General features: G+C 44.2%; 1 protein-coding gene across 1 annotated transcript; it reads left to right on the plus strand.

Annotated features, from left to right (window-relative positions):
• The first annotated feature begins 225 nt into the window (after positions 1 to 225).
• MAL2 (mal, T cell differentiation protein 2) lies at positions 226 to 26,038 on the plus strand. The gene is made up of 4 exons (XM_054985523.1): positions 226 to 475; positions 8,445 to 8,615; positions 20,433 to 20,609; positions 22,876 to 26,038. The coding sequence occupies exons 1-4, from the start codon at positions 341 to 343 to the stop codon at positions 22,945 to 22,947; spliced, it is 555 nt and encodes a 184-aa protein (XP_054841498.1). The 5' UTR covers positions 226 to 340; the 3' UTR covers positions 22,948 to 26,038.

Here is a 26,038-nt window from a genome sequence, read left to right on the forward strand (position 1 = left end):
GCCAGCTCGGTTCTTCGTCGGTTCCCTGGTGAGGAAGCCGAAGCACGTCCGTGTCTCCTCCTAGGGTATCGACCACCTCCCCCGCCGTAAGAAGCCCCTTCCCTTCTCCAGCATCCAGCCCCGGGTGGCGAGGGCGCAGGCAGGCAGGCAGGCAGCCCGAGGGAAGGGGCGGAGGGCTGGCAGGGCGGCGCCCCACACGCGCGCCACCTTCCCGGCGGGCCACCTGCGGATCTGCCCGTTCCCTCCGCCTTTTCCTGCCTTCCCTACCTGGCCGCGGCCACGTCAGGGGCTGAGCCGCCGCCGCCGCCGCCGCCGGGTCCGGAGTCCGCTGGGCAGCACCATGAACCCCGCGCGAGGGGGCTCCATGCCGCCGCCCCCCAACGCCACCGCCTACTTCCCGCCGCCCCGCATCACCCTCCCGTCGGGCTTGGAGATCCTGCGCACCTACTCGGGGGCTTTCATCTGCCTGGAGATCGTAAGTCGGGGTAAGGGGATTGGGGTGGGTGGGTTGCAGGACCCCCCCCCTTGCCCGCTCTTCTTGCTGTTGCTCTAGACGGGACTCCCGCCGGGCAGGAAGAGGAGTTTGGAAGACCAAATCCTGCCCCGCCATTGCTTCTGATCTTAGCAACTGCAAGTCTGTTGCGTCTTCAGTAGGCGGCGGGAGTCCAACAGGTCACCTTTCGCCGCCTCTTAGAGCTGGGGAGAAAGGTGGACCTGTTGAACGTTTGCATGGCGCGGAGCTCCGTTCGAGTCTCAAGAGGCGGCCCTAAAATGGCCACCATGTCCACCCCCCACCCCCCCAGCGCCGCTCTTCTGAATGGCTTTTCTGTTCGTACAACAACTTCTCGCGCCTTATTGGACTGGCAGGGTTTCTTTTATATGTCTGTTTGGTGTCTGAGGGATTTGGGTCCAGTGCCCCTGAGAGACCACCAAGTTTTTCAGGGTATAAGCTTTGGCAGCTTTGACTCTCAAAAGCTTACCTCCCGAAAATAAGTGCCACCGGACTCAAATCCTGCTGTTCTACCTCAGACCAACACGGCTACCCACCGGAAACCATTTGGTATCTGTGTTGCTCTTAGGCCAAAAAATCCACCTGGATTTAAATAATATCCTTTCTGGAACCCCTTTTAACATCTTTTGAATGGTTTTTCTGTTCCTACAACGTCTTCTTTTGCTGTATTGGAATTGCAGTTTCACTTGTACGATTTTGCCTTCTTTTAATATCTGTATTACTCTTAGCCCCCCCCCCCCTCCCCAAAGAAAGAGGATTTAAATAATATCCTTTCAGGAACCCCTTTCAATATCCATGACTATGGCCTGTTTTTCTCCTCAGCTTTACAAACCCCTCTTGGCCTTTTAGAGAGGTCTGCCTGTATTTTTTTACTATGCTTTTCATCACGCTGAGCTCACACACCCCTTCCAGGCCACGGTTTTCAAAGCCAAGTTTCAAAATGTGCTTGGAGGTTCCTCAGATCTTGTGAGGGATTCTTCACAAGTTGAGGTCACGATCTGGCATGCCACCAAAGGCACGGGTTGAGTTGCCGCCACCCTTCCCGCCTTCTTCCCAGGTGGTGCCAAAGTGCTGCTGTTTCCCCAGCGGTGGAGATGCAGAGAGTCTTCCCTTGGTGTATCTCAGGCTGCTGTGGAAAGTCTGTTGACAACCTTATTTGCTTGCTTGTAGTAGTGGTGTGTCTTAAGGAGGAGGAGGGTTGGCTTCATTTATTATAGCTCACTGTTCTCCCCAGTGGGACCCCAAAGCAGCTAACAGCATCATTCTCCTCTCCTCCGTTTTATCCTCACCACAATAACCCTGTGAGGTAGGTTAGGCTGAGAGCCAAGCTACAAGTGACGAATGACACTTGAACGGCAAGTGAACAGACTCACGTGTATTCCTCCCTGTTCATTTGCGCTCCACTTGCCCTCCACTTGGGGCCAAGCTACAAGTGATGAATGACACTTGAACGGCAAGTGAACAGACTCACATGTATTCCTCCCTGTTCACTTGCGCTCAACTTGCCCTCCACTTGGGGCCAAGCTACAAGTGATGAATGACACTTGAACGGCAAGTGAACAGACTCACGTGTATTCCTCCCTGTTCACTTGCACTCCACTTGCCCTCCACTTGGGGCCAAGCTACAAGTGACGAATGACACTTGAATGGCAAGTGAACAGACTCACGTGTATTCCTCCCTATTCACTTGCGCTCCACTTGCCCTCCACTTGGGGCCAAGCTATAAGTGATGAATGACACTTGAATGGCAAGTGAACAGACTCACATGTATTTCTCCCTGTTCACTTGCCCTCCACTTGCACTCCACATGATCGAGTGAGTCTGTTCACTTGCTGTTCAAGTGTCATTCATCACTTGTAGCTTGGCACTTGATTACTGATCAAGTGGAGGGCAAGTGGAGCGCAAGTGAACATGGAGGAATACATGTGCGTGGAGGGCAAGTGGAGCGCAAGTGAACAGGGAGGAATACACATGACTGTTCACTTGCCGTTCAAGTGTCATTCATCACTTGTAGCTTGGCCCTGAGAGAGAGAGAGACTGGCCCAGGGTCACCCAGTGGAAAAGTGGAAGTTCAAACCTGGGTTTCTCTGGACCCAACACTCTAACCATTACACTACGCTGGCTTTTAAAACAGATTTTATAGATGTACTGTTTTTATTTCTTTCGTAAGCTGCCTGGAGGGCTATGAGAAAAGATCAGGCATATTTCAAATAAATGAATGTCCCTCGCCTCTGTAAATGAGTCTCATCTTCTGCTCCTTTTTCTAACACACTATTACTGAAGTGCTTTTCCTTATTGCTTTTATCAGTCCTCTCTGTATGTTCTTCCGCTTCCTCGTGCTTCCACTCCCTGTTCCCCAAGCCTCTGGCTGTGCTATAAAAGAGTTTCTTTGGTGACACATGGATTGAATATCATCTGGGGAGTGAAATTAATAAAGCCGATGGGAAGTGGAGGAGAAAGGTACACAATACACACCTGCCTTGTGACTGTTGGTGTGACTTGCCGGACTAGAGCCTCTCACAGGTTTTTCCTGTATTAAAATTAGCAATTTTTTCTCAAGATAATAAAGTGTTGCCTGACTTATATGGTGTAACCGACTTAGTGGCAACCCTACCTTCATGGGGTTTTCAGGGCAAGAGATAATTTCAGGTGGGCAGCCGTATTAGTCTGTAGTAGAAGAACAAAATTCAGGTCCAGTAATACCTTAAAGACTGACTAGATGTTTGCCCTTGTAAGATGAATTCATTTCAATCATCGTTTAAAAAAATCATTTGATTTTAAATCTGAGTTCCCATTTTATAATTTGTTATCTGAACAAGCCGCATGCTAAATGTGTGCTGTAACAATTAAAACAGTGGTTTGCAACTCGCTGGAGCCTTTTATACTAAGTAGGAGTTACTCAAATATTAGTCGTGCCGCCACATGCTTTTTGCACTATAGAATGCTGCTTGCAAAGATAGGGCGGGCCCAGTTGTGAAATGGATTGATTTTGTTTGGCTGTCTCTGTCTTAATCACGTTACCAAGGCTGCAATCCTATGCACACATTTAAACCTGTTTAAATGTAGTGGCATTTATTTCTGAGAAAACGTCTATGGGATGAAGCAGCTGAATAATGAGTCAGACCATTGGTCTATAACAACAACAGCATTCACTTTATATACCCCCTTTCAGGACAACTTAATGCCCACTCAGAGCGGTTTACAAAGTATGTTATTATTATCCCCATAACAGTCACCCTGTGAAGTGGGTGGGGCTGAGAGAGCTCTGAGAGAGCTGTGACTGACCCAAGGTCACCCGGCAGGCTTCAGGTGGAGAAGTAGGGGGTCAAACCTGGTTCTCCAGATTAGAGTCCTGCTGCTCTTAACCACTACACCATACTGGCCCTATCAAGGTAAGTGTTGTCTCCTCAGACTGGCAGCAGCTCTCAAGATTCTTGGGTCTTTCCCTGTACCCACTGGCTCCCCTTTTGAACTGGACATGACAGTGTGTGGAAAGCAGACGCTGTACAGCCGAGCCAAAGCTCCTCTAGTTGAGTTGTAAATTCCTAGGACTTTCCAGAAAGGTCTGGATTGGAAGTTAATTGAGCAGAACAATTTTTTTATGAGATCAAAAATAAATTTTCATCTTGTGTGATTAGCAGAGTCATAAATATTCAGTAACTACATATGGGTAATTAGAGAGCATAAAATATTAGTACAGAATTGCACAGGTTGGGTAGGGGTTGTCAGTACATTATCCAGTTGAGCAGTTGGATATTATCCCCTAGACCCTTAGGCCAGTAATAACTCAATCCCTTTCCTGAACATGTAACTTCATATGCAACCAGAGCATTGTCCCTTTTAAGCCATCCTGTTCAAACCAGGAACCACTTTGCAGCAGCTACTCGGGCAGACGTTTTTCCTATCCCTATTAGAGATTCTTTAATTGGTTATTCCTCTAAGCATTAGGACATTTAGAAATAATATATGCAAAGCTTGAAACATTCAAAGGCAAGGCAAATATGGGGTACTTTTTAATATTCCCAGTTCTTTAGAAGCATACAGCAAAGTCCAGAGCTTAGTCAAGATGCAGCAAGAACTTGTATTACATAATAAAATTGATCAGGGTTAAATCAGTCTCAGATGGGAAACTATCTGTAAACCTATACATGCCTCCTTCAGCTTATGGAGAGAAAGGAATATGGAAATGGGTATGCAATAAATGCCAGGGCTGCTTTGAAATTTTGCCTGCAAAAATTTTTTCAAGATGGAAAAAGGAAAAGAGTGGGGGCTCAAAATCACCCTAAAAAAAGATAATCCAAAATGTATCTTGTTTTACTGTTTGCAGCCACTGCGTTCATCTTCTCTACTGCTCCTTCGGCGCCAATTTTTTCTTCTTGTGATCTCAGCCACTCAGATCATGACATCCCAGTGTATGTAGCCAGTCAGAACTGGCTCTGTAGCATCATGTTTGAGAGCAAACAAGGAAACGCATCTGTGTTGTCAAGGCAACCATGCCAGTGCCCCCACATAGGGGGCACAACAAGGAACGTTGGTCTGGTTGCCTTGGTGACGGAGGTGCTGTTCCCTCCCTCCAAAGACACTTTGGAGCTCCTCCAAGCCTTCCCTGGAAAAATGGGTGAGAAAAGGCTGCTTTTTAAAATGCATGAAAATGTTAGTTGCAAATTGGTGCTAGTCTGAGCTTGGCCTTACAAAGTATGGCTTGGCTTTGGTTTCTCTTTCAAAGCACTAGAAGATCTGTGATGGAGCACAAGGACCGGATCTGTTATAAGCAGTAGAAGGAGATGAGCCCAGGAACTGCTGTGTATGAGGACAAAATCCCTTAATACCGTGTATGTAAAGCTTACGCTCTGGGCCGTCCCGGTTTACTCTTCCTGATCACAGTCTATAAGCCACCTTGTACACAATAGGATGATTCTGAGCATAGACAAGTAATTCAGCTGTCCTGCTCCCCAAGGTGGTTATCTGACTATAATAAAGCTGTACATTCTGCATGCTGAAGGTTTACTTACCAGTACCACTTAAATTTGAGGCTCCCCCCCGCCCACCGCCTTTGGCTGCCTGCAAGTTCTATTTGTTCTGTGGCACAGATGCATTTTAAATGGTAGCACAGTGTTTTGTACACCCTTCTGTATTTGATTTATTTTTTATGAGTTTGGGTTTCCTTTCTTCCCCATGTGTTGTTGAATATTCTTCACTACTGCTTTGCAGTCAGTGTTGACCTTGAGTATAGTCAGTGTGTGGAAGTGATGGGTTCGTCTGGGATCTGACTGCTCAAGGTGGTCGTGTGACTTGATTCTTGATTCATAGCACAAACACATCTCATCCCATGTTTGTTTATAACGTGGTTCCATGTTTATAACAGTGAATTAAAAAAAACATTGAAGCAATTGGGTCACTTTTGTTTTTGTGGAATAGCATATTTCAAAGCACCCTGACCTGGGTAGCCCAGGCTATCCTGATCTTGTCAGATCTCAGATAATAAGCAGGATTGGTCTTGGTTAGCACTTGGATGGGTGACTACCAAGAAAGTTACTAAGCAGAGGTAGACAGTGGCAAACCACCTCTACTTGTCTCTTGCCTTGAAAATCCTACGTGGTTGAAGTTGGCTGCATCTCAGCAGCTCTTTCCACCATGCTTCGAAACATCAACTGGGGACTCTCTTTTAAAAAAATTAGCAGTTAAGTGCACTCTCTTAATAGGAAGATACTTTGGGGAAAAGAAATAATCCCACATCTCTGATTTTAACAGCAACTTTTCATGAAGAAGCTAAGTAGGTGAAACTTTTCCTGGCATGGAATGTTAAGGAGAAAGCAGCAATGAAGTTAGGTGATTTTAGACTCTGGAGTGGAGATGGGCATGAAACGAACCACAGAACAAAATTCCATATGGAATGGCTGGTTCGTTTGCACTGAATTTGCACCGAATTGAAACAAATTTTTCCAGCTGTTCCGTAGCTGGGTTCGGAGTTTCACAGACCCTGCGCCAGTATCAGCCTATTGGCTGAACCCAGCTCCGGGTATGTGAAATTGACAGCCTCTGTGCAGGAGAAAGGGGCTGTCAGTTTCACAGACCCTGCGCTGGGTTCAAGGGATGGGTTGAAACGGGCGCGGGGTCTGTGAAACTGACAGCCTCTTTCTCCTGCTGCCTGGGCTGTCAGTTTGTCAGTTTCTCAAACCCCGTGCTGGAACAGTGTGGGGTCTGTAAAACTGACAGCCCGGGCAGCAGGAGAAAGAAGCTGTCATGTCACGGACCCTGCACTGGAACTGGTGAGGGGTCTGGGAAATGACAGCCACTTTTCGTGCTGCTCTTGCAACAAGAGAAAGAAGCTGTCATTTCACAGACCCCGCACCAGTTCCAGCATGGGGGGCTGTGAAATGGCAGCTTCTTTTCCTGCTGCCCAGGCTGTCAGTTTTACAGACAGCCCAGGCAGCAGAAGAAAGGGGCTGTCTGTTTCAAATGCCCCATATCGGCTTCAGCAGCTGGTGCAGGGCGGCTGAAATGCCATGGAACAACGAACCACGAACTGGGAAAAGGTCAGAAGTTCATGGTTCAAGGTTCCGTGGAATGCTACAAACCACAAATCATGTGGTTCGGGGTTTGTTTGTTTTTTGGTTCGTGCCCATCTCTACTCTGGAGTCAATGACCTTAATCCCCCCTCATTGTTTATTAATATCAGATGTATGGGAACCACAATTCCCAGAATGCAGTGGGGGAAAGAACTGGTGGAATAAAGATGGAGGTGCACCGGACAGACCTTCCCCACAACTTTGGCTACAGTTTGCCTTTGGATGCCCCTTTGCTGAGACAGGATGGCTGAGAATTTTTTACCCCAAAGTCTGACAGCACCACTGGGGTAAAATTTCAGCTGTTTTAACTTCCACATGCTGTTAGAAATATAGCTCTTGGCCAGATTTTTAAGAAACGGGGGCTTTCTAATAGTGTTATTATTTTTTTTTGCTCTGCTATGTCTGTAATACTGGCAATAGGGGATTTTTTTTTTGCATGTGTTTCAAATGCCGAGTTTTATAACTTTGTAAAAGGTCTAGTAGTCTGGAGTGGGATGAGCTAGGGTAGGAGGGACCTCCCCAGTGTTGTTGTTGGTTCAGCTGTTTACACAAAAGCTTAGTAGACTTCAGAATATGGGCCAAGATACATTTTTGTCACCAGTTGAGAAAAAGAGTCACTTGAGGGAGAGAGGCTTCATTTTTGGCAGAGGATACTATTCTGAGGAAAGCTGACAGGAAGAAAATTGATTTATTTGAAATGTGGTGCTGGGGGAGAGTTTTGCAAATACCATGGCTGGCCAAAAAGACAAATAAGTGGGTACTAGATCAAATCAAGCCTGAATTCTCCCTGGAAGCTAAAATGACAAAACTGAGGCTATTGTACTTGGTCACATCATGAGAAGACAAGATTCTCTGGAAAAGCCAATAATACTAGGAATAGTGGAAGGAAGTAGGAAAAGAGGAAGACCTAAAATGAGATGGTTGGACTCCATAAAAGAAGCCACATCTTCCAGTTTGCAAGATCTGAGCAAGTCTGTTAACGATATGACATTTTGGCGGTTTTTCATTTATAAGGTCACCATAGGTTGGAGGCGACTTGATGGCACATAACACACACACACACACTGTTCTGAAGCCCTAGCAGGTTTAGGCTTGTGATACCGGTGAGACTTTATACTTATACAGCATATCTGCTTTGTACTGGGAGCAGCCTGGTATAAAAAAGACTATGTGAGCACGAAGTCCCAAAGGAAAGAGCTTTGGCTTCTCCCAGCATCCCCTTTAAATCAGCTCTTTTCTCTAAATGTGGTATGATGAGTTGGAGACTTTTCATGGCTAGTTTTCCTTACAAAACTTTTACTTACAGCATTTATTCCTTAACTTGCTTTGTTTTTCTGTTGTGCTTCCCCCCCCCCCCACTGCAGCTGTTTGGAGCGCTCGTCTGGATTTTAGTAGCTGCTACCAACGTTCCCTTGCCGCTCCTTCAAGGCTGGGTGATGTTTGTGTCCGTGGCCGCCTGCTTCAGTTCCCTGGGTTTCCTCTCGGTGTTTCTCTTCAGTTACAGAGAGAGAATCGCAATTGACTGGAACCGTTTGGTAAGCGTTGAGAAGTCAGTGTGTTTAAAAACTGGAAATGAGTTGATGCCTCTTTAGTTATCCCTGCGATTTAGAACGTGGTTTTGAAAGTGGGTGGCCCAGTTCACACATGCAGGAGGTGGTAGCTGCATGGCTATGCAGGTGCTGTACCCTGCAGAACTAAAATATAACCATCCATCCTCCCAAAAGAACAAGCTCTTCCAAGTCTTTCGCATGGCACAAGAGGGTGCAATGAGGGGCAAGACATTAGTACAGCTTTGTGTTTTAGTAACTCTTCCCTCTTAAGGAGAATTTTGACCTTCAAAAAGGTTCTCTAGTTCACTGTTCCTTTTTCCTGCTGCCCTCTGTCACCCAACTTGTTTCACACCCAGTAAGGTAACTGCAAATTATGGGTTCTCCTTACCAAATATTAAACAATTACATAAGGAGGAGGAAAAACATTGACTGAATTTTTTTACGTATCTGATTTGTCATCTTACAAGTTTAGTAACAAGGAAATACTCCTTCTCTTGTGCTGGTACTACTAGAACTCCCAACTTTTATGTCCCAAGACTATGCATGCTTTTACTCCTTCTGGGTTCACAGAAATATGCAGCCTTAATTAGATTAGTTAATTAACAACCTTTTGATGGGTTAAATGTGTGCCACAAAAGATCTCTGTCTTTTGGTGCTACACCTCTGAAGATGCCAGCCACAGCTGCTGGCGAAACGTCAGGAACTACAATGCCAAGACCACGGCAATACAGCCCGGAAAACCCCCAACAACCATCGTTCTCCGGCCGTGAAAGCCTTCGACAATACATTGTGCCACAATGAATTGGAGATTTTAAAAATAATACTATTTTTAGACGACAACTTAAAAAAAACTGCAGAGGCCATCTTAGAAGAGGCATGCTTCATCTCTTTTGCAGGAGGGAATGCCTCTTCTACGATGGAACCTGTTTTAATCTGAGTGCATACCATCTAAAGAGAATAACATCTGCACCAAGAGTTTCGATTGATGAACCCACTGTCATTAAATGGAAAAGGTTTATAGAGATAACGCTGATTCATGCATGGCACTTGTCACATGATGACGCTTGTACTGTGTGGACTGTTGGGAAAAGTGCTGACATTTGGTGATGAAAAGGTTTTGCCTGTCATGGTTCATTCACACTTGCATAACAGTTGTCACTCGTTGCTGCAATCAGTGTGTGACTAAGTAAATCAGAAAAGTGGTATATAAATATTTAAGATGTGTTGCTGCCTGTTGTGAGCTCTGCTGTGCTACGTCACTGTGGTTTGTTATCTAGGCAAACACCTAGAGAAAGGATCCTTTGCTAATGGCTTGAAGGGAAGCTGGACATTAACTGGCTTCTAGAATCTCCATATGAGTTGACTCTGGTCTTTTATAGCTGCCAGTGATGGTACATGGAGAATTTTTGGAAGCCATATCAATTTTTTATTTTCATATTGTTCAGTTTGAATGACAGTTAGTAAACCATTCTAGAGTGCTCTCTATTGAATGGGAGGGGCACCAAGGTCATAGTTTGTCTAGGAGCGGAACTACAAGTGACAAAAGGCACAGATTGGACACTTGTCAGCTTCCCTCAAGTTTTGATGGGAAATGTAGGCATCCTGGTCTTGCAGCTTGGCTCTCTGTCTGCTGTCCAACGGACTTTTCAACTGTCACTTGTCCAACATTCCGCCAAGCTGCCTACATTTCCCATCAAAACTTGAGGGAAGCTGACGAGTGTCCAATCTGTGCCTTTTGTCACTTGTAGTTCCGCTCTCAGACACACATTTTTTTAAAAAGAAAAGCTTCTTGGACCTGTGGTTGCCAACCTCCAGGTGGGATCTGGAACTCTCCTGGATTTCCAGCTGATCTCTAGATTACAGAAAACAGTTCCCATGGGAGAAATGGATGCTCCACAAACCCCAGCTTCCCTAGGCTCTACACACACACCGCCCTCCACAATCTCCCCCCAAATCTCCCGGAATTTCCCATCCCAGAGTTAACAACTCTTCTTGGGCTATCCCTGTCAGCATGATGGAAATGTAATAATCTGTACCAGGGATAGTAGCTCAGTGGCCAGATCTGATCCATAATATAATTTTTATCTTGGCTCTGGTAACATGATCACATCAGTTAAATCTTTAAAAAAAAAACATTTACCCACAATTTCATTAGGAAAGTGCTCTTGAAATACTGAGAACATGAGGATTGTGAGAAGCATACAAATCCAATGGAAGAAATGTGGGATAGTTTTTTTTTAAGATGAGAGAGTATTGGTGTGTATAGATTTAAAACATTTTACAGTGTTATAGCTCCACTTGATGAGGTATTTCATTAGGTTTGATGAGAACACATTTCATTTTCAGGAAAAAACTGAACAGCCTGATACTAAAAGTCTCTACTGGCATGTGTGCCTGCAAAGATGTTGTGATTTCTTTGACTTTTGCGGTCAGGTTTTCTTTCATTGTTTTGTTTTGTTTGGTGTGGTTTTGTGGCGTCAAAGCATTGCAAGAGCAACTTTGACTTAGAAAACCACCATTACCTGACCTGAGCATGCAGTGGTCCCTGAGAGCCAAGCTACAAGTGATGAATGACACTTGCCTGGCAAGTGAACAGACTCATGTGTATTACTCCCTGTTCACTTGCCATTCACTTGATCAAGTGGAGAGCTAGTGAATGGCAAGTGAACAGGGAGGAAAACAGTCTGTTCACTTGCCAGGCAAGTGTCATTCATCACTTGTAGCTTGGCTCTCAGTTGCTTGCACAGCAAACAAGGAAGGACCCCAACTCAGTGACAGAGCACCGGTCTCCTGCAGAATCTCCCAGGTTCGGTCAATGGCATCACTGAAAGTTAGAAATATATTAATTGTTACTTTATAGAAGTTGCATATACTCTTCTGTAAGTCTGTATCTGACTAGGCTAACCTGCCTATATTTCAAAGGGGCAAGAAGTGATTTATCTAATACTACTTTTTATTTATCACTTATCTTCAAGACACTGGCTAGTCATCAAAGAAACCCGTTTCCATCTGGTTTATCCCTGGATGTGGGATGTGAACAGTTTTTTCAAAGTTATATTTGGGTTATTTTATTTGCAAAAATTGTGGTTGGCTTACTTAATACAGTTGTGCCATGTGTTTAGAGATTATTTGTATTCAAGTGAGGTTTCCACTCGTTTCAAGGGAAACACAAACCTGTGTGTAACTTTTTGTTACCCGTTCAGTTGGGACAAAATTTTCACGGGTTGTATCGTCACCCAAGTTGTGTATCTGTTCTAGAAAGCAAATTTGTTCTATAGGCAATGAAAGGCACAAAGCATTTTTTGCCATGATCTCTTTCCACCCATCCAATTGGGGTGACATTCTCAGGGATCCCTTGCCCAAGGGATCCTCCCTGACAAATCACAGACAGAGAAAACTCCCTTCTTTACAAGCCATTCTTCCTTGCAGGGTGGGCGTATTTTTGCCAGACAGAAATGGCAAAGGGACTAACTCTGCTCATGATGAACCCTGCACTAGGTTTATTGATGTCAGCACATATCTTCCAGCGAAGGTTGCCAGGTCCCCTTACCCTCCTGGCACGGGGCGGGGGGGGGGAGGGACCTGGGTCTTACCTCCTTCTTGCCTTGTTTATTATTTACTTATGTGCAAGCCCACAGCTGTGCAGTGATGTCACTTCTGGTGACGTCATCGTGCAAGCACAGGGGTGCACCCACTTCACAGCAAGCCGATTTGGGTCTCAGGAGTGCTCCTGGGGCAGGGTGATGATGTCAGTGACATCATTGTGTCATCCCGGGAGTGCGCCTGGGAGGCCCGTTCCCGTGCCTTCCTCCCCCACTGGCCAACTAAGAGCGGGACCACAAGTGATGCCTGACACAGGTTGGACACTTGCCAGCTTCCCTCAAGTTTTGATGGGAAATGTAGGCAGCTTGGTGGAATGTTGGACAAGTGACAGTTGAAAAGTCCATTGGAGAGCAGGCGGAGAGCCAAGCTGCAAGACCAGGATGCCTACATTTCCCACCAAAACTTGAGGGAAGCTGACTAGTGTCCAACCTGTGTCAGGTGTCACTTGTGGTCCCGCTCTAAGTAGAGGTGGAGGGCAGAGAGTGAAAGCAGGGGATCCCCCGGGATTCCCTACTTCCTGTCCATACCTAATTTGGTTTGCTTCCCCAAAACATTGAAGCCTAATGATTGGATAGCTCCTGCAACCAGTATCCCGGCATTTATAGAAAGGTTGGGGAACACAGAACTGCCAGTCAGAGATAATGTTGTGCAATCTGCATATAGGCTAAGTGTTCTGTTTCGATACTGTGCTTATCAGGGATCTATCTGCTGAGTTCACTTTCTTCTCTTGCAACTTCTGAGAAATGGAAACTTAAAGACAATCCTGGGAGATGGAAATTGAAAGCAGAGTACAGCCTCAGACCTCATGGCCTTCGTTTGAAAAATGAACGCATCTCCAATTTAAATCTACAAGTCAGGATATTTCACTAGTTACCTTTCTGAGGAAAAGGAAGATGGCATGTTCAGATCAGATTTTGTTCAATTACTTTCTGGCTGCCCATCTCTAACACTGGGCCTGTCCTTTTTTTTTATATTGGCAATTTACAGCTAAGTTTTCTATAAATCTTACCATTAAGTCTTCCTTTTTATTGACTCCATTTTTATTGTTATGCATCTTCCATTGTGGAATGCAAAGTGGTGTTCCTGGAGTTCTCGGGAAGTTTCCCAGCAGGGCATAGTGGTTAGGATCTGGGACAGCCAGGTTCAGATCTCCACTCAGCCATCACAGCTTGCTGGGTAACTAGGATTGCCAGCTCTCTTCTGGCTAGTTATGGCACTGCATAAGCAATGCTCTAGGAATTCCCCTCCCCCAGTCTCTGTGGTAAAGACCATAGAGATTGGGGAAGTTTCTACAGCACTATGAATATGGTATCTGGAAGTGACGTTGCCACATCCACAATGTTACACACACACCCCATTTTCTCACACCAGTTTGGTGTCGTGGTTAAGAGTGGCAGGACTCTAATCTGGAGAACTGAGTTTGATTCTCCACTCCTCCACTTGAAGCCAGCTGGGTGACTTTGGGTCAGTCATAGCTTCTAGGAGCTCTCTCAGTCCCACCCACCTCACAGGGTGATTGTTGTGGGGATAATAATGACATACTTTGTAAACTGCTGGGAGTGGGCGTTAAATTGTCCTGAAGGGCAGTATATAAATCCAATGTTGCTGTTGTTGTTATTATTAATTGGGGGTATGACAGCAGCCAGCTTAGATGCCTCTGGGCATTCACAAACAGAGCATAAAGGCAACATCCCTCCCCTATGATATTTTGTGGTATACCTCCTCTGTTCTTGGAGGTTCCATTTAGCTATTTGATAGACCTGTGCTCTGTGAATGTGTCTTAAACCACTAAAAAATAGCTGAGCTAGTGGCCATCACCTCATCTCCATGAGGTAATTATATGTTTCTTCAGCTTCCCTAACCTTATTTCCACCCACAACAAACTCTGGAAAACATGAGAGTGAATTTGTTCATACTCATCCCTTATGACCCTGACCTCTCCTTTCCCCTCCTCCTTTCCCTCTCCTCCTTACATTGTCTCCTCCCTATATGGCTGTAAAACAGCATGTGTACTGATAGTTCTGGATAGATAACAACGCAGCACTGAAGTATGAGGAGCAGAAAATTCCTGCTAGGCATGCTCTGAAATTTGGCCGATAGATCAGTCCGTCCACCCTGTCCTGAAGCAAGCAGCTGTCACTGACTGCTAAACGTGACTCTCTCGTCTTTTCAGGAAGAGTAATTCTAGACTTTTCGGTATGTCATATCTAATGCAAAGACCATTGCTTGATGTTTACATAGCACATTCAAGTGATCACGTACGTTACTTCCTTATGAGATGCTTATAAGATAGGCTCATGTCATGATATTGTAAATGAGGAAAGGAGGATGAACCATCTTCTTGGAATAGATGGATATGGATTTTAATTTGCTGTCTTGTCTCCTTGGTTTTATTATGCTTGAAAGGAGACCTTGGCAGAACAGTTAGCATTTCTTTTTTCATTTTTCTTTTACGTTACCGCTTCCCTTTGTGTATAAGACTGCCCCCGCAAAATTCCAAAAGTGTATTGATTTTGGCCAGATTTTCAGTGACAATGTAGGTTATAGATCCAGAGGAGTTAGCCGTGTTAGTCTGTAGTAGCAAAATAGTAAAAGAGTCCAGTAGCACCTTTAAGAAAGTAAACCACTGCGTATCACTTAGGTTATAAACTGCTAATGAACTTGCACCCTGGTCTCCAGTTTAAACCTTGTGGTTTCCTATGGGAACTTTTTTTCTTTGCATTTCAAGAGTCCTAGCTTGTACTGCTGACAGAGAACTTCATTGTAAGTGGCCAAGGCAAGGAAGTTCCAGGGCAGGGCGAGTGGGTAGAGGAAATGAGCTAATTTACCTCCCCAAAATACCCCCTAAGCCCTGCACACAGTGTCCTACTCATGCGGATGTCTGTGCCCCCTTCATGAGCCAACGTACCAGAAAGAAGCTGAACGTCTGTCTAACTGGGATCTGATGCCCTACAACATGAATGGGGGTCTTCAGTCTGTACACGCTACATTCTGTGTCTCTGTTTTGCTCAGGCACTTTTGCAAAGGACTTCTGGATTTTGTTGGTGGAAACAGTATTATTATTGCTGTAAAGTACCTCTTTTGCTTATTTTTTTTTAAAAAAAACATGCTTTATTATTGCTGTAAAGTACTTAATTTATTTAATTTTTAAAGATTCTAGCAAAAACACATTCCATGTGAATCTCATTTATGTGTGGAAGGGAGGCCTAAAATGAAGAGGCAGGTTGCAATGCATCCCTGTGCACAGACAAACTGCACATTGCACCACCCACCGGATCCCTTTCAACAGAGGCCAGCCTGGAAGGCTGGTTTTGCAACTCTGTCCTCAAGCTCAGTGGTTTACTTTCTGTGCAGGACTGAATGGCAGCCATGTGGGAGAAACTAATGAGGTGTGCTTAGGGCCTAAATAGAAATTAGGGGGTGTGGAGCTGCTGCCAAGCTGTATCAGCCCCACACATTTTCCTGGTAATTTCGGGTAAAAAAGATTCTGGTGTGATTTAATTGCACACAGCATTTCGTTGCCCTCTAATCCAGTTCACTGAATGGCACTTAAAGGGAAAGAAGAAACATGGGGCCTGAAAATATCATGTTGCGTGTTTCTTTTACCTAGTGACTACCTTTACTAGTGGTTACCAGGGAGATGTGGGTTGGTGAATACTAATTTAGGATTGGGAAGTTTCATGTTCAGATTGCCATTCAGCCATGAACAACATTTTTTTATAGCGCACTTTTAGTGTGAAATCTGTTAAGTTCATTTTAAATTGCTCAGTGATTTATGTTGATATGTTCTGTCAGGGTACCCAGAGCTAGGTTTTAATTAACTACTTTTAATAACAACAACAACAACAACATTCAATTTATATACTGCCCTTCGGGACAACTTCCACTCAGAGCAGATCACTAAATATGCTATTATTATCCCCACAACAATCACCCTGTTAGGTGGGTGGGGCTGAGAGAGCTCTGAGAGAGCTGTGACTGACTCAAGGTCACCCAGCTGGCTTCAAGAGGAGGAGTGGAGAATCAAATCCCGTTCTCCAGATTAGAGTCCTGCACTCTTAACCACTACACCGAATTGACTTAACATTTGTATTATTTTTAATAGAAATTTTATTTAAAAAGAAAAGATACAACAATAGAAAGTGCATAAAAAATTATACAAGCACTACATTTGAAATTAGATTAAACTAATAGAAAGATTCAATCAGAACATATAACAACAAAACTTAATTGTGTAATAGCTCTCCTTCCTCTCCTGGGCTGAATCAACATTACCTCGGCGCGTCCCGGTATTGCACGAAATGTTCGCTAAACACCCGGAAGTATAGCGTCTTTCTAGCACGATTCAGAAATCGCACTTGAAAGACGCTATACTTCCGGGTGTTTAGCGAACATTTCGTGCAACACCGGGACGCGCCGAGGTAATGTGGATTCAGCCCTGGTTACGTATGTCCAAACTTTAATATCAACTATTTTAATCCATCATTTCTCTGTGTTTTATCTTCTTATCTTTGTATCGAGTTACCTTAATAGATAAAGAAATCCTCCAATTTTCCCACATTTGTATTATGTTTTTATTTTGTCAGCCGCCTCAGGGGAGTTCCCTGAAGAGGCATCATAAACACTTTCTAAGTAAATAAGCTCACTGGGTGACTTGGGACTGGTTGGTCCCTCAATTCACAGGGTCATGAAGATGAAAATGAGACACGGGAGAGCTTTGTAATGCTGCCCTGAGCCCTTTTGAGGTAGGGTAGGATAACAACAATACATTTGACCCAGAATGGCCACTTAGTTTACTCCACAAATGTTTTCTGCTCTTTCCTAGTGGCAATATACTCCCTTGGGATTCCCAGCTGGAATTGAGGTTCAACTTGCCTTTTCCACTTGGGGATTCAGGTGTCCAGGACAGTAGATTTATTTCTATATCTCATTTCTTTTGCCATATCAAATCTAATGGGGGTGTTGAAAATCTAGGCTATGCAGAGACAAGGACAGCCTTGACCTCAGTTCTGTTTTTTGGTCATACTAGGTTTTTATATACATCTGCCGTGCACACACACGTTCCTTGATACACACAAACCTACTGGTTCTGTGTACTCAAAAGCAGAGCTGCTGTAGCATGGTGGTTAAGTGGGCTGGACTGTGAATCAGCACTCTGCTAGTTCAAATCCCACAATTGTCGTGAGCTCTACAGGTGGCCTTAGGTAAGCCGCAAGTTTACAAAGACACAGCATTAGCAAGAATCCAATGCAAAGTTAAAGAAATGCTGAAACAGAGCATAAGCAATTCTAGGACTGACATTAGACAACATAGAGCTACCCAGTAGGGTCGTACTTAATATAGCAGGTGGTATATAGGAGCACATACTTAAAGCAATAGACAGTACGTACAGCAGCATAGTGGTGAGGTCTATGGTGCCTAACTCATTAGTGAAGCATCTCTTTGAGACCCCCTCCCTACAATACTGCCCTCCTATCCTTGTAAAAAAAGCACACTCTTATTATTAAAAGGAGAATTTGTCACAGAATCCAAATTGCAGCCCAAACAAATCAGAAAATGCCTCAAGCAAAAGTATTGTAAGGAAGTCACTGCAAGAAAGTGCAAAATGTTCCAGGTACTTTATTATAGTGATTAATATCTTGGACTTCACTTCAGGGGCCTGAGTTCAAATCCCTACACAGTTCTGAAGCTTACTGAGCTGCCTTGGGCAGGTCACCATCTTTCAGCCCGACCTTGCCTTACAGGGTGGTTGTGAGGATAACAGTGGCCTGACCTCATTTACCCTGAGCTCTTTCTTTCAAACTCATCTTGGCAGTAGCCATCACATAAACAGCCAGTGATAATGACCTCTGTAAGCTAATTATGTGTTTCATAAGTTGGTTATCATTTGCCAGTGTTGTACCTTTTTTCACCTGGGAGTGTGCGGTGTGGGAAACATCACTCGGAGAACAACCTATGAAACAAAATCAAGGGGTTAATTAAACTCACAGGAAGAGCCCCGTGGCGCAGAGTGGTAAGCTGCAGTACTGCAGCCCAAGCTCTGCTCACGACCTGATGAGTTCCATCCTGGCGGAAGCCGGGTTCAAGTAGCCAGCTCAAGGTTGACTCAGCCTTCCATCCTTCCGAGGTCAATAAAATGAGTACCCAATTTCCTGCGGGTAAAGTGTAGAGGACTGGGGAAGGCAATGGCAAACTATCCCGTAAAAAGTCTGCCAATAAAACGTCGAGAAGCGATGTCCCCCCCTGGGTCAGTAATGACTCAGTGCTTACCCAGGGGACTACCTTTACCTTTACATGGTATTTTGCTGTGCTGAATTGGGGGGGGGTCACATTTCAGTAGCCACCACCTCCTGTTTCACCAGTTGGGCGCCCGATGAGTCCCAGCATGGCAGCCAGTACCCGTGCTTCTCACCTTGCACTCGGGCAAAGGCAGGGCCAGTCCTGTGATGGGTGCAAGCCAGACTCACTGCCTCCTCTTGCACCACTTCCATCCATAAATTGTGGTGGCCTAGCAGCCCCTTAGGGTGTTGATACAGCCCTAGTGGGTACTTGAAGCTGCTGAGTTGGTGAAGCTAAACTTGCATTTGGGTTGATGCCTGGATGGGAGATAGGTGGGACCTAGAAGGTGGGGACACAAAGAGCCTTCGTGTCAAGTCTTATTTCCTCTAATACCATTGTGATATAAGTGCTTTTTGGACCTTATGTTTGATTGTTGGATATGCTCTGTAGACTAAATTTATTATATGCTGCTATTCATGCACTTTAATATTTCCATGTGCAATATGATTACTCTTTGAGGACTAGCGCCTTAACTATTTGTGTTCTGTGTTTCCAGTGTGTATATCCTTCACCCATTTGCAGTAGCACTTTAAGAATTTACTCACTTTGGGTACAGAGACTGTATATGACAGACATAGAACTATACAATTCTATATTAGAATATTTTCCACAGAAGGACTCATTGTTTCCCTTGCTTTATTGCTCCATTGACTGTGTCTTATTACATCTTAGTCAATATATCGCAGGTTTTCTTGTTTTTGTTTCTGCCTTATACTGAATCAGACCATTGTTCCCTCAATGGCTAGTCTTTTCTACTTTAATCAGCAGCTGCTCTCCAAGGTCTCAGGTAGAGGTCTTCCATATTAACTACTACTGGTCCCTTTATCTGGAGATGCCGGGGATTGAACCTGGGACCTTCTGCATGCCAAACAGATGCTCTTCCATTGAGACACAGCTCCTTCTCTGAAGCTGCTGGACTTACAACTCCAGATGACAGAAATCGGTTCTCCTAGGGAGCAAAAAGTCTGCTTTGGAGGGTGGATTCTGTGGTCCCTAGCCCAAACCTCATCTTCCCCAAGCTCCACCCCCAAATCTCCAGGAAGCTACTAATCCAGAGTTGGCAACCTTAATGGGAGACCACTTGGAAGTCCCAACACACAAGCATTGCAAGCCATATTTCTGGTCAAGAGCTACGAATAAATTCCAGTGTACAGGAACTCCAAATGGTCCCACAAATGAATACTAGAAAATAAATTTTATATTTTTTGTAAAGTGCAAAGTGCTAATCGAGTGCAATAAACCATAAGGCCAATATTAATAAATTACAATAGCAAACATAGTCAACAATAACCAGTATTCATCCACATCCAACTGGTAAAGTACATCAGTCCAACTGGTAAAGTATATCAAAGTCCAATTAGTAAAGTTCATCAAATATAGTTCAACAAGATCAATTAATACTTCTCAACGTCCAGCTGGTGAAGATAAAGGCTCCAGTATTTCAAACAAAATTCAAATTAATGACCTCCAAATCCATTAATCAGCAGAGAAGCTGTAGCTGAACGTTTCTTCAAACCATCAGCCTACAGGTTGCAGCCAGCACATTTCCAATACCCGTTTCGTAGTTATAACTTCCTCACAGGCAACATTATCTAATGGACTATAACAATAAAGATATATTTAACAAATGCTTACTGTCTCTTTCTGAACTAGAAAATTACAAATATTAAAACTAGGATACAAATATTAAAAATACGTGTCACAAAAGCTATATCAGCTTATCACTCAGTTGGTGTATGCAGACGGAACAATGCCGTGCATGGAACAAACCAGCTTACTATTTAAACATATTGCTGGTTGAGCAAGAACGCATTTCTTTTGTCTCCGACTAACTGTGTTTTCTTTTCTTCTTCTCTGCAGGATTTTTTTTACCACGCGGCTGTTTTTGTCTGTTATTTTGGGACGTTTTTGTTGCAAGCCGCCACGACGTCTTTGCACGGCCATCCGCTTAAGCAGCATCTCAACGTCAACCTCAACACAACCACGCTTCACCCTCTTCTCAGTGATCACGAATATAACTTGAGCATAGCAGCTGCTGTAAGTGTCACACAGGCATCTTCAGCAAGGAACAAGTCTGCAGTCTTAGCCAAAGTTTACGCTGGTCCATCCCGTTCAGAATTGAAGAGCCTCTTCCTCTGATCTTGTGCTTCTTTCATGTTCGATCAGCGGTGGCTGGTCTTCTTTCTTTCTTTCTTTTTTGCAAGTGTGACAAGAGAAACCGGGGGGAAGTGCCACACTAGTGTGCTGTATGATGCATGTGCTGCCACATGTATTTTATGTGTTCAGCAGGACATTTTTAAAAGGGATTAGAACTACAGTATAATGGGGGATGTTACTTCTATAAGGAATAGTATTGTTGCCTGTTGCACTGTTTATTGTACATATCGCCTCCCCTTTTACTGCAATCTTCTTTACCTTTGTAATGCCTTTTCTTCATTATGGTATGCAGAGCTTTTTTTCAGCTGGAACGCAGTGGAACGGAGTTCCGGCACCTCTGGAAAAAGGTCACATGGCCGGTGGCCTCACCCCCTGATCTGCAGACAGAGGGGAGTTGAGATTGCCTTCCACCAGCAGGGCAATCTAAACTCCCCTCTGTCTGGAGATCAGGGGGCAGGGCCACCAGCCATGTGACCATTTTCTCCGAGGGCAACCCACTGAGTTCCACCACCTCTTTCCCCAGAAAAAAAAACCCTGACGGTATGTCATGCCTTAGATCCCTTTTCATTTGCCTTGTTTTTCTAGTTCTGCTAGCCCAATCCTAGTGTGTTGTTTATTGGAGGTCTTTGCTGTTTAATTGAATTGCTTTTCATATTTTGTAATCCACCTTAGTCTCAGTGAGAAAGGTGGGTTATAAATGAAGGTAATAATAATTATAATTATACAAGAATAAATGGGCAGGAAGAGTGGAGTGCAGCGTTAGCATGCTTCTGAACATGGCCAGAGATTCCATAAACCAAACAGTGCCATGATTCGCCAGCCATTCATAATAATAATAATAATAATAACAACAACATTCGATTTATATACTGCCCTTCAGGACAACTTAATGCCCACTCAGAGCGGTTTACAAAGTATGCCATTATTACCCCACAACAATCACCCTGTGAGGTGGGTGGGGCTGAGAGCGCTCCCCAATGTCATTGGTTAGCGAGAGCAAGAGTAAAGGGCATTTGAAATTAAATCTGGCCCTCAAGTCATAGTTGACTTATGATGACCCCTAGTGGGGTTTTCATGGCAAGAGACTAACAAAGGAGGTTTGCCATTGCCTGCCTCTGCAACCTTGGTCTTTGTTGGAGGTCTCCCATCCATTTAGTGCCGCCCCCCACCCCCAACTCTAAGCAGCCTAGCAGAGTTTCTTCTATCACCAGTCTCCTGTAACTGGGAGAATTGGCCTGCTGCTTAATTAGCAAATATATGTATATATAAAAATAAATGTTACTTAATAGTTACTGTCCCAGCCCTGTGAAAAATCAGTACTGCCAGAGGCATTCCTAGCAGGGGAGGAAGCTGGGGAACGCATGCTAGCAGCAGCCGCCGTGTGTCACCTGGGCTGGTTTTGTTTTCTCCCCTGCCTGCAGGTATTTAAGCAGGGGTATAAGCAAAGGAGATAGGAGCCCCTTGGTGCAGAGTGGTAAGCTGCAGTACTGCAGCCCAAGCTCTGCTCACGACCTGAATTCGATCCCGGCGGAAGCCGGGTTCAGGTAGCCAGCTCAAGGTTGACTCAGCCTTCCATCCATTCAGGTAGCCAGCTCAAGGTTGACTCAGCCTTCCATCCTTCTGAGGTCGGTAAAACGAGTACCCAGTTTCCTGGTGGTAAAGTGTAGATGGCTGGGGAAGCCAATGGGAAACCACCCTGTAAAAAGTCTGCCAAGAAAATGTCGTGATGCGACATCCCCCATGGGTCAGTAATGACTCGGTGCTTGCACAGGGGACTACCTTTACCTTTTATAAGCAAAGATGTGAGCCTTTGGGTAAAAGCCAAAGTGTGTAATCCTAAGCAGAGTTACTCCAGTTTAGGCCCATTGAAATCAATGGGTTTAGACTGGAGTAACTGTACTTAGGATTACACTGGAAAAGGACCTAGGCTCTTGACTCATATCCAGGGTTCCAACCCAGTGAATTAGAACTCTCCCAGGATATATTCGTTTGATTTTTGTTTAAATTACATTGTTTAAATTGATCAGTCTGGAAACTTCTTTTAACTGGTTTGTGTCCTTTCAAAGAGAACAGCAGCATAGAAATACCTTAATAAATAAATCCAGTATGAAATCCATCTTGCTTTTTTCTTCCCCCTCTCCTGCAGATTTTTGCCTTTGCAACAACTGTATGTTACGGGTGCAGCACAACCCTCGCTTTAAGAAGATGGAAGCTATAGCACTAGAAGAGAGAAACATCTCCGTAGCATCCTGTCAGTTTCGCATAACTGTGCAGATGATCAAAGGGTTATACCACTTCTCCATCAAATCACAGTGGCATTCCGGGGAAAAAAGTGTTTGGAATGAATTTCTATTTTTCTAAAATGTTGATATGCAGATATGTCCGTGTCTCAATTATATTTTTCGAAAGGAAGGGAGAATTATTTATTTCTCTACTATTTCAATTGCCTATGTTACCGAGTGACTTTTTGCCCCGGCTACAGATAGTATTATGAAGCTGAATGATGAATAAGGCTCTCATTATCAGGCAATTGATTTGATTTTTTTTTTTTTTTGGTGCTAACCAACTAGTTGGAGGAGGAAATAAAAATCTCCGCAGATGTGCTGTGTATCGTGCACCACATGCAAATGCAGAGAGGCAGCTATAAAGTTATAAATTCTGCCATACTTTTGGCTAATAGTTAACTAGGTCTGCTCTCCATAAACCATAGCTGCAGAGCCGTCTCTTATTTTCTATGGGACATGCGCCGGGCTCCCACATGAACCTCTTCCAAATAAATGGAGAGTGTTCAATAACAGCATTTGGTGGGCTGCTTCCACCCTTGTGCCGATCTTTGTGCGGGCAGGATTATGGGGTTCTGTGCTCGTCTAAATGGAATATTTCTTGGAACTCTGACTTCCTGTTTTCTAAAAGTAATTTATGGGAGCTGCTGGCTTTTTTATCTATCACATTCATGTAAGTACCTAGCTCTGGCTTTTAAACAGCACTTTTCATCTCTAAACCCCCAAAACATTTTATAGAAGAGGTAATTATTATAGCCTAAAGAAAGGGAAGCAGGTAAGTAATATCCCCAAGGCTATGCCATGTTGCAGTGGCAAGCAATGGAAGAGTATCTTCAGAGGAGGTTTTTCTTTTAGTGAAAAGACTTGGCACGTAAATGTTTGGGCTGAATTTTTTTAGTCTTGACAGCTGTTTAATTCATGGATCCTATAGCACTTAAAAGAACAGATTTATCAGTCTGATTTTAATTGGACCACTCCTTCAGAGGGAAAAAAACACCATGCCTGAGAGCATTATTGGATGCTCTAGATTCAGCCAGTCTTTGGAAGTAACTTATTTGTGTTTTCTGAGAAGAGAGAGTTCAATGGCATTTCTCATATTATCATTAACTAGCTCTGTCGCCTATACAGTCAGTTCATAAAATGAATGGACAAACAGTGCTAATGTTGGTATGATACGCTGACCCTCCCACCCATACTCCTGTATGTTCGGTTTTCAGCTGGATTTTCCTTCATTCTCTTCCTAACCTTGTATTGCAGCCATCTAGAGATCCCGTTCCAAGTTTTGCAAGCCAAATTTGCAAAGAACATTCTACCAGTGCCAATGTGTTCATCAAAACTTGTTTTATAATGTATATTTTAGACTTCTGCACTTAACTAGAATCAACTTGTTACTCTATGCCTGCTGCTGCTTCAGTTAGCCATTCTTGTTCTAGCAAATTGTATTTATATTGCAGAGTACCTCTAATGCACTTACGGTCTGAATGCGAACGTGTATATTTTGGGTTGACGCGATTGTACAGTTTCTCTTGAAGTGTTTGCACTATTTCGTCTTATTCGGGGGTGCAAATTCTTATACTTAAATGCTCACCAATCTCTATTGTGTTTGTAGTTTCCACTAATGCCAATTTGTGAAACCTCATGTGAATGGAATATGACAGCATGTGTCTGACCTACAGTCGAGTTGTGATATTTTGTCGCATTGTCAAACCAAATCAGAGGTATGATTGGAAACACACTGCATGCAGTTGGAGGAGTTGGGTAGCTCTGAAAAGGAGGCAGACTGGATCAGGCTTTTGAAAAGGGAGGCTGCACAACAAGGTGTGTGTGTGTGTGTGTGGGTGTGTGTGGGTGTGGGTGTGGGTGTGTGGGTGTGGGTGTGGGTGTGGGTGTGGGTGGTGCCCTCAAGCCATAGCTGACTTATGGGGACCCCTGGAACGGTTTTCATGGCAAGAGACTATCAGAGGTGGTTTGCCATTGCTTGGCTCTGCAACCCTGGTCTTCATTGGAGGTCTCCCATCCAATTACTTAGATGCCTAGCAAGCAAAGCAACTTAACAGAAAACTTCCACACTCGGGAGAAAGCGTCTATTTGCATGGAGTTTTTAATGCGAAGGAGCCGCTGAAGATGAATCCACCACATGGTTCTGAAGTACTGGCACTTCAACACTGAACGGCCTCATTTCTCCTGACATTTCCATTGGGGTGGGGGATTGCCAGCTCTCATCTGATGGCAAGCAGGGATGCTATTCAAAATAACTGAAAGAAAATGTATCTAAGCTCAGCAAGAAGGAGAGGCTCTTGGTACATGATTTTTGACAGCCTAGCAAGAGGCATTAGGAGAAGTGTTTCCTCTTTGGTGCCATGAAGATAGTTTCAGGTGGGTAGCCATGGCGGTCTGCAGTAGAATGGCAAGATTCAAGTCCATTGGCACCTTAAAGGCCAGCAGGATTTTCAGGGTATAAGCTTTCAAGAGTCAAACCTGCCTTTGTAAGATCGAATGAAGAGAATGTTGACGCTTGAAAGCTTATACCCTGAAAACATGGTTGGCCGTTAAGGTGCCAATGGACTCAAAGCTTCCTCTTCAGTGCCACAAGAAGGGTGGGACTGAGTGAGTTGCTAAAAACACAAGCCTCTTTTCATAATCATGCTTCTTTAATATTTGTGATAATGGGACCTGGTGCCATTAAGACAAGAAAGCTGAGATATAAAGAGGGGGGGGGGGTTGCTCCAGTTGCCTACCCAACTTACTGCTCTACCCTTCAAGCTGTGAGACACACACACTCTTAAATACCACCATAACAAACAGGCCACCTTGGGCTTGAATTTCCTGAGCATTGATTTTCTTGGTTTGTATATTTGTTTTCCTATGTGATTATTTAAAAATTTAAAAAAAAACCCTTGTAAAGCGCTATGTAGGAAAAATGCCAAGCCCTAATTTATGCTTTGCGTTGCGTAAAGTGATGTTCTACAAGCTTCTCCTCCAGGACAAATGTGTGTTTTTTGAAGCATTAAAGTGAAGAAAAAAATG

This window comes from Eublepharis macularius, chromosome 7 (assembly GCF_028583425.1).
Source record: "Eublepharis macularius isolate TG4126 chromosome 7, MPM_Emac_v1.0, whole genome shotgun sequence".
Lineage (NCBI taxonomy): Eukaryota > Metazoa > Chordata > Lepidosauria > Squamata > Eublepharidae > Eublepharis > Eublepharis macularius.